General features: G+C 67.8%; 1 protein-coding gene across 1 annotated transcript; it reads right to left on the bottom strand.

Annotated features, from left to right (window-relative positions):
• Positions 1-2,121: 2,121 nt before the first annotated feature.
• On the bottom strand, positions 2,122-6,088 carry TCF23 (transcription factor 23). The gene is made up of 3 exons (XM_073335067.1): positions 5,574-6,088; positions 3,625-3,903; positions 2,122-3,103 (listed from the first exon to the last, which is right to left on the bottom strand). Exons 1-3 carry the CDS (start codon positions 5,814-5,816, stop codon positions 2,957-2,959), a joined length of 669 nt encoding a protein of 222 aa, XP_073191168.1. The 5' UTR covers positions 5,817-6,088; the 3' UTR covers positions 2,122-2,956.
• Positions 6,089-7,981: the final 1,893 nt, after the last annotated feature.

The raw sequence follows: 7,981 nt of genomic DNA on the forward strand, positions 1-7,981 counted from the left end.
GGCTGGCTGGGGTGCAGTGCTCCCCAGGCCCCAGCTGTGCTGCGAAGGACCCCCCCTTCCCGGCAGAAGCAGCTGAGCGGAGGAGAAGGCAGCCTCGTTAGTGAGCGGGACGCTGTCCAGGTGCCGGACAGATTTACGGCCCTAGCCTTGGCCCTGGCCTCTTTCCCATGGAGCTGGGTTGCTGGTTCCTCTCACTGCACCGGCAGCTCCTCCAGAGCCTCCCACCCGCAGCACCAGGAGTCGGCTGCCTGGCTGGGCCAGGTCCCCCCTTTCGCTGGGCCGGGCCCGGCTGCACCCCAGCTGTGCATTGGCCCAGCCCCCCATGGGGGCAGGGAGCGCCCGGAGGACAGAGCCCAAGCGTTGGGTTGCACAAGGAAGGAGGTGGTGAATAATCCAGAGACACCATGTGCAGTGCGGGGCCCTCCCCTGCCAAGGAGAGAGCAGAGCGGGGGGGTCAGCAGAGGGCAACACGGGCTGGAAAATCTCTGCTGTGCAGAGACAGATAATTGGGCTTGTTGCCTTCCAGGGGGACAGAGAAGGGATGTGCTACAAGTCTGTAAAACCAGGACGCTCAGAGAAGGCAGATTCTGCTCTCCAAACCCCACAGCACAAGGCTAAGGGGACCATCAAGGACATTCAAAGGGAATAATGCAGACTTGGTTACATGCTGCACAATTAGCCTGTGGAACTCACTGCCACAGGAAGTTGTGAGGCAAGTATCTGGCAAGATTCAAAGAGGGGCTGCCTCTGGCTCACAGGACTCTCCAGCACCGGTGTAAGTGAGAGTCACTGTTTGGAAGGCAGTGGTTGAAACCTGCTCACTCTTTAAGAGCTGATTCTTCTGAGTGCTGGGAAATTCCCGTGTCTCAGCTTGGCCGGAGAATGGCTGTGCTCAGGGGCCCCGCGGTAGGCCCTGTGGTCCCAGCAAGGGGACCCAGAGATTTAGGGACACCCCAACACGGCCACATTTGGTAACATGCCTGGCACACACCTGGGGCTGAGACTGGCTGATCTCACCGCGGGGCCTGGTTTCAGCTGCTGCCCCCTATGGCCCCTCTGGGAAACAGGCAAGGCTGGGGGAGCCACCAGCAGTCCCTTGTGCCTGTTCCCAGGCAGGCTGCGGCCACTGAGCCCACCCGGGTGGCACCCAAGCCCTGCAGGCCGGAGTCCTGCCCTGGCAGCTCTTGGCCAGGCTGTGCTGTGTGTGGTCGGTTTTCCAGGGAGCAGTTCCTGCTTCTGGCACTGCCAACTCCAGAGCCAGTCGCCCGGGAGAAGAGCAGGGCTGCGAGAAAAGGCAGCTGAAAGATGCAAGGAAGGGGCTGCGGCCAGGGGAGATCCCTGTGCCCCATGCTCCTCTCCACACCCTGAACCCCGGGCACGAGAGTGAGCGACGCCAGGCCAGGAGCTGCGGAGGGGTCCGAGCACCCAGAAGGGCACCCACACTGGCACGCAAGTCCTGGGCCAGGGACCAAGGCAGCACCTGGCCGCTGACCTCCTGAGAAACAGGAACTCGCCTTTATCGTGGAAAATAAACCCAGCCAAGCGCTTCCCGCACAAACTCCTCCAGGCCAGGCGAACCCAGCGCCCCCCAACGCTGCGCCCCCTGCAGCAGGCTGGTCCGTGGGGGAGGGGCTCTGCAGGCGTGTTGGACACTAGAAAACATTTACTGCCAGGGCCTTTCACAATAGCTGCAGCAGACCTCAGCGCACCCCCACCCACGACCGCGAGCCGTGCCCAGACCACATGGGGCAGGTACAAATCACACCATACAGCAAAACACGCAATGGCTGGAGCTCTGTTTTGCCCTGGTTCAAATGTAAATCCTGCTGCGCCCGTAAACCCTGGGGGTGCTACGGGCCCACCGTGCATGGGCGGGAGGAGGGTTAGTGGTGCGGGGAGGGGGCGTTTGCCCGTAAGGCACCCACTTTAATAGCCAAACCGCTCGAAGGTCCCCATGCCGGGGCACTGGCTTGAGTCAGGCACATAGTGCTGGGCAGGGCTTGGGGCGATCCCCCCATTAATGCTCTCCAAGCCACATGCACAGGGAGTGTCCCGGATGCCCGTCTGCACTGCAGGGGCGGTCGGGCTCCCAAGGGCACCGAGATGGGACCAAGGCTCAGTGCAGCCCATGCTGTGGGTGGGCACATGGCAGGGTCAGCACTCGACCTGAACTCGGCCTTAAGAGCACTTCGGGGCAGCCAGTGAAACCCCAGCTTCAGGCCTCGAGTGGCTCCTGCTTAGAGACCAGGGAGACCTTCACGGGGCAGATTAACTGCAGCTGCCACGGTGGGTTTCTGGGACCTCCCCTGTGCAGCGCCTGGCACTGACCACTGTGAGAGCCGGGACTACGGGCGAGGTGGCTCCTGGCTCGGATCCCATCCCTACATGCTCCGGCGATCCGGCCAAGGCTACCAGCTGCATCCGTGAGAACAGAACCCAGGAGTCCAGATGCCCAGGACGAGACCGTGCTGCCCGTCAAACCCGGATCACACAGCGTGGGCTGGAATGTGGGTCGAGGACCATGGCAAGGGCTGGGCAGGGCACGCTGTGATGTGGCTCCCACCTGCTTTCTGGCCTGAGGCCTTCCTCCTCCCCCATCTCTTCCCTCCTCTTCCTCTCGGCCTGGGAGCCCAGCTGTCTCCCCGCAGGGAGGGGATCAGTCCATTGCCTGCGTTCCACTGATGGCCAGGCTGGGTCGGCTGAGAGCTGGGGCAACGGGGCCAGCAGAGACCCCGAGGAGGGCTGGAGCCAGTGAGAGGAGGCGGTGCCAGCCGGGGCAGCCAGGGCCGGTGCACTTGGCTGCTGCTGCCAGGGGTCTGGGAGATCAGAGATGAGGCGAGTCCGGGCCAACCCTGCAGAGTGCTGGGGTCCCTTGGGGCGCAGGCAGCCGGCTCGGCCAGCCCCGGGCTCGGTTCCATGCAGGAAGCCGGAGCCCTGGGCTGCAGGCTGGGAGGTGTCACAGGGCTGCCCCGCTGGCCTCCGGGCTGCCCCCCTCGCAGCCCCTCCTCATCCTGCTGCTGGGGGCTGCGGGGGCAGCTGCAGGCAGGTCAGCAACATCCGCTCCCCAGGCTCCAGCGTAGAGACGGGACCGCATGGGCCATTTCTGCAAGACACAGCGGCAAGGGCTCTGCAGTGGGACCACGTGCCCGGCTGGAGGCCCCAGGAGGGAGACAGACAACCAGGGGTTGGGGAGGGCAGCTACTCCAGGCCAAATCCATGGGGCGCCCTGGGGCCTCCTGGCTCTGCATACTCAGGGGGGTCGTTCATGCCCCCAGCTGTCTCACAGGACCTGGCCCACACACCCCCACCCATCACTTCCCTCAGACCAGCTGCTGCCAGCCCTAATACCCCTGCCTCCTGCAGAGCTATACCCGGAAAGGGCTTTTCCTGCATTTCTGGGTGGGGGGCGTCCGCGCGGGGCCTGGGGGATGGGACAGACCTGCCGTGAGCAGAGCCGGAGCTGCCTGCCCCCCTCACGCCCCTCGGCCTCCCAGCAGCACTCGAACTGGGCCGGTGTCCCGGGGCCCACCACCCTGCCAAGGGGCACAGCACGCATGGCCCTGTGCTGGCGCGAGCCAGGGACCCTGGGCAGCCCAGTGCATGCTGGGGAGCCTGGCCTGTTACCTTCATGGGGTGCAGGAAGCTGGGCGCCCTCGCCAGTGGGGCTGCCTCGGGGGGCTGCTGGCCCTGGTGCAAGGTGTGGGTCAGGTGGGCGATGTAGCTGGTGGCCAGGACGAGCACGTCCAGCTTGGAGAGCTTGGTGTCTGGCGGGACTGAGGGTAGTGCAGCCTGGAGTGCCAGGAAGGCCTGGCGCAGGGTCCGCACGCGGCTGCGCTCCCGGGCTGCATTCTCGGGGCACAGCTTCCCCGCACTCCCTCTGGGCAGAGCACAGCTGGCATGGCCCTGGGGAGAGAGACGGCACTGAGCCCGGACGCGGCCAAAGGTGTGACCTGGCCAGTCCCCAGCCCAAGAAGTGCGGGGACCACGTCTGCCCACAGAGCCAGGAGACCCTTCTGGACACCCCACGGTCCCTCCTGGGGTCCAGAGACCCTGCCTTACACCCCACAATCCCTCCTGGGGCCCTGAGACCCTGCCTGACACCCCACGATCCCTCCTGGGGCCCTGAGACCCCTCCCAACACCCCGTGGTCACTCCCAGGGCCTGGAGACTCTGCCCCAACGCCCCACAGTCACTCCTGGGGCCCAGAGACCCCATCCCTAATCTCCCTGTCTCGGCTCTATGCCTGGCCCATGAGCCCAGGACACGTGGGGACTCTCCTTGGTGACACCAGCCAGCCCTTGGTGGCCAGGCTGAGCCAGAGAACCTGGCACCTGGCAGTGCAGATGTGGGAGGCAGCACCCAGACCCTGAGCATTTGCCCCCTCCCTGGGCACCCAGCTGGGCACAGGGAAGAGCCCTGTCCTAAGCCGAGAGATGGCCCCGGCCCGGCCCCATCAGGAGCCACAAGTTGCTGCCTGCCCCTTCCCCTCCTGTCAGTGCCTCTCAGGGGCAGAGACCCGGCATGGAGAGCAGGCCACTCCCTGCAGCCTGGCTCTTCCCTGACCCTAACCTGGTCCCCACAGAGACCTCCAGCCCCCCCTGAAGCCTGCTGGGCCCTTGGCTTCCAGGATCTTTTGTGGCAGCGTTCCCTTCATCACTGTTAACTGTGCCGATTTCGGCTCCACAGAGCATCCCTGACTGCTCTCGGCTGGGGGGCCCTGCAGCCCTGCCCCTGCCCCGTTCTGGGCCCCCCGTCACATCCCCCCTCACGCTGAGCAGCCCCAGCCTTGACCCTCCCTGCCGGCCCTCATCTCCCTCGCCGCCTGCCCGCCCCTCGGCCCTGCTTGCTCCAGTGAAGTGGGTGCCCAGCCCTGGCACCGTGCCCCAGCGAGGCGCCCTTCAGTTCTCAGAGCAGCTCCCAGCCTTTTCCGGCCCCCGCTGTGCAGCCGGGCTGGCTGGTCGCTCCTGGGCCGCCCGCTGCCCACCACACCGCGGCCTGCCCTGCCCCAGCGACTGGCGCCCATGTGGTGCCCAGCCAGGGGTGCAAGGCGGGCACATCGGTACTCTGCGTGTCCAGAGTGTCCAGTCCCACCACCCTGGTGCTGCCCGGCCCTGGGTCAGCCGCCCTGGCAGCCCCAAGCTCCTCCAGTCTGTGATCGTGTGACCTGCAAACGCTGCCCCTGCTCTTCGCCCAGTCCCCCCCACGCTAGGTCGCTAACGTCTTGATTAACGGCCCCAGCCGGCGCAGAGCCCCCCACCCCACTGGGAACGGGTCCTCCCTGCCTTCAGGTTCCTCCCTTCGCCCCAGCCAGGCCGGCTGCCTTCCACCAGCCGGGGCCGTGCCCCAGGGTTTCAGAAAGTCTAAACGTAGAATGACAGCGGCTGGAGGAGCTAGGAGCCCCCCCACACCTGCGCCCTGCCCTGCTCCCCACAGTGCCCCCTGCTGGGAGGGGCTGGGGCTGGAGGAGCCAGGAGCTCCCCCCACAACCCGCAGTCCTGCCCCACTCCCCACGGTGCCCCCTGCTGGGGGTGCCGGCTGCGAGTCCCAGCTTGCACTCTCCCTCTGGTCCTTACCCTGCCTGCAGCTGGGAGGGTCCCCGTTGCGCTGTGCCACCGGCTGGGCGTGTTGGTGGCTCCCTGGCTGCTGCCCACCTCTCGCTGGCTTGCTCTCCTCCAGCCCGGGGGGAGCCTTGGTGAGCTTGGGCTGCCTCTCATCTTCCCGCCAGCCGGGGCAGAGGCTGGCCTGGGTGTGCATGTCGCCGGCCCCTGGCCAGCCATTCGCTTCCCTTCCGCTCCTGCAAAGGTGCTCTCGGCCATGCCCAGCACAGCGGTGCTGCTAGTCCCCGGGCCAGCCTGCTCCCATCGGCAGGTCTGGGCGGCTGCGCTGGCCAGGCGAGGGGTCCTGGGGAGAACTGGGAGGTGCTGCGTGCCGGGTGCCCTGCCTGCGGGGAGCTGCTGGGAGTACCCCACAGCGCTCGCTCCTTATCTGCCTCCTGGGACGTGTAAGGAGAGACGCCGCAGCTCGTTCCTGTTCGGAGCAGTATCCGGGCGAGCATCCCACGCTCCCCGGCCGCCCCCTCCTTGGCACTTTGCATGGGAGGAGAACGAGCGGCCCCGGTCGGAGCCTCCCTTCAGTTCTCCCAGGGCCTGGGCTGGGGAGCTCGGCTCTCCCCAGGGCAAGGGCACCGCCCGGTGCCACACGCCCTGTCTGTGCCTGGCCGTGCCGGGGAGCTGCAGGCGGGCTCCTGGTCCTTCGCCCCTCAGTGATGGCTGGGATGCTGGGCCTGGGCTCAGGGTCGAGTGCTTGGCGCTGCCATGTGGGGGCCCAGGACTCCATGCCCCGCCCTGGCTTCCCACTCCCAGGCTGCAACACCCGGCTCAGCCCCCCTCAGTGACCACCTGTAGCTCAGCTCTGGGCCGTGCTGCTGATTAAAGGGCAGGGTGGCGATGACGGAGCCGGGCTGCCTGCTCCAGGCTGTGCACTGGCCCCACACCGGGCGACACGCAGGGCAGGGCCCACCTGAGACTCCCAGCCCCATCTTGAGGTGCAGCATCCTCTCCCCGGGGACTCCCCTCTGTGCCCCTTCCTCGTCTCCTGCGCTCCCCGGAGCTTGCTCTCCTGGGGGGCCTGGCTCCCCCCAGCACAGAGCCGGGGAAAACCAACCCCGGGAGCATGACAGAGAGTGGTGAACCCCCCACCCCAGCACAGCCCCAGGGGAGGGGTCTGGAGCCGCCAGCCCTTGAGAGGAGGCGGAGCTGGGTGGCCAAGGGCGCGAGGCCGTGATGGAGCCAAGCGCCCCAGAGCGCCGTGTGGTCCAGGGCGGCCGGAGGTCAAGGAGAAGGAGGAGGAGGGAGCAGCTGGAGGAGGGGGCTGCTGTGCGCCAACAGATGAGTCCAGGGCGCAAGGGAGCAGGGGGAGGGCAGAGTCCTGGACCCTTGGCTGCGGCTGGGAAGAGCCCAGCTGGGGCTGTAAGCAGGGCCCCGAGGAGGCAGAGTTGGGGGATGGGGAAGCAGCTGACAATGCCAGGGATGGGGGCGCTGGATCGAAGGCGCCGGCCCCACAGCCAGGCGTCTCCTGGGGCTCCGAGAGCTGGGCTGGGACCGGTGGCAGCTCCCAGCACTTCGCACCCAGGTCTGCCAGGGGCCAGGGCAAGCGCCCCCTGCAGGCGGCTCTGGGATCCTGCCCGTGTGCGTCACTGCGGGGGTACGGCCTTCCGGGGCGACGGCAGGGGGCCGAGGGGATGTCCTGTGAGGAGGGGGGCTGGCAGGGGGCCCCATAGTGGTCTCTGGGAGATGGCTGGGGACAGGGTACAGGGAGGGATGGGGATCGGGGCTATGGGAGGCTGTTTGGGGCCAGGGGAGCTAGCTGGGGGCGCGGCATACGGAGGGGATGGGGGGATATGGGGTCCCTGGGGGTGGGGCAGGTTGTAGGGAGGATGGGGATGGGGAGGCTATGGGGTCCCTGTGGGTGGGGCATAGGGAGGGGGTGGGGGGCTAGGGGGGCCCCTGGGGGCGGGCCTGGGAGGGGGCCTGTGGGGGCCCCTGGGGGCGGGGCCTAGGGAGGGGGCTGGGGGCCTGTGGGGGCCCCTGGGGGCGGGGCCTAGGGAGGGGGCGGGGGATATGAGGCCCCTGGGGGCGGGGCGTAGGAAGGGGACGGGGGGATATGGGGTCCCTGGGGGTGGGGCAGGTTGTAGGGAGGATGGGGATGGGGAGGCTATGGGGTCCCTGTGGGTGGGGCGTAGGGAGGGGGCGGGGGGACTGTGGGGCCCCTGGGGGCGGGGCCTGGGAGGGGGCGGGGTGGGCAGCCCGCGCAGTTCGGTCTCTGCGGGACGCGGCCCCTTTAAGGTCCCGCCGGCCCCGGGGGCTCGAGGCGCCCCGCACAAAGATGGCGCCGGCGCAGCGGCGTGCGTCGGGCGTCACGTGATCCCGGATCTTCCTCGGCGGTCGGCGCCGCCTCGTGCTGACGTGTACGGGCTGCTGTG

Source organism: Lepidochelys kempii, chromosome 3, assembly GCF_965140265.1.
Source record: "Lepidochelys kempii isolate rLepKem1 chromosome 3, rLepKem1.hap2, whole genome shotgun sequence".
Classification (NCBI taxonomy): domain Eukaryota; kingdom Metazoa; phylum Chordata; order Testudines; family Cheloniidae; genus Lepidochelys; species Lepidochelys kempii.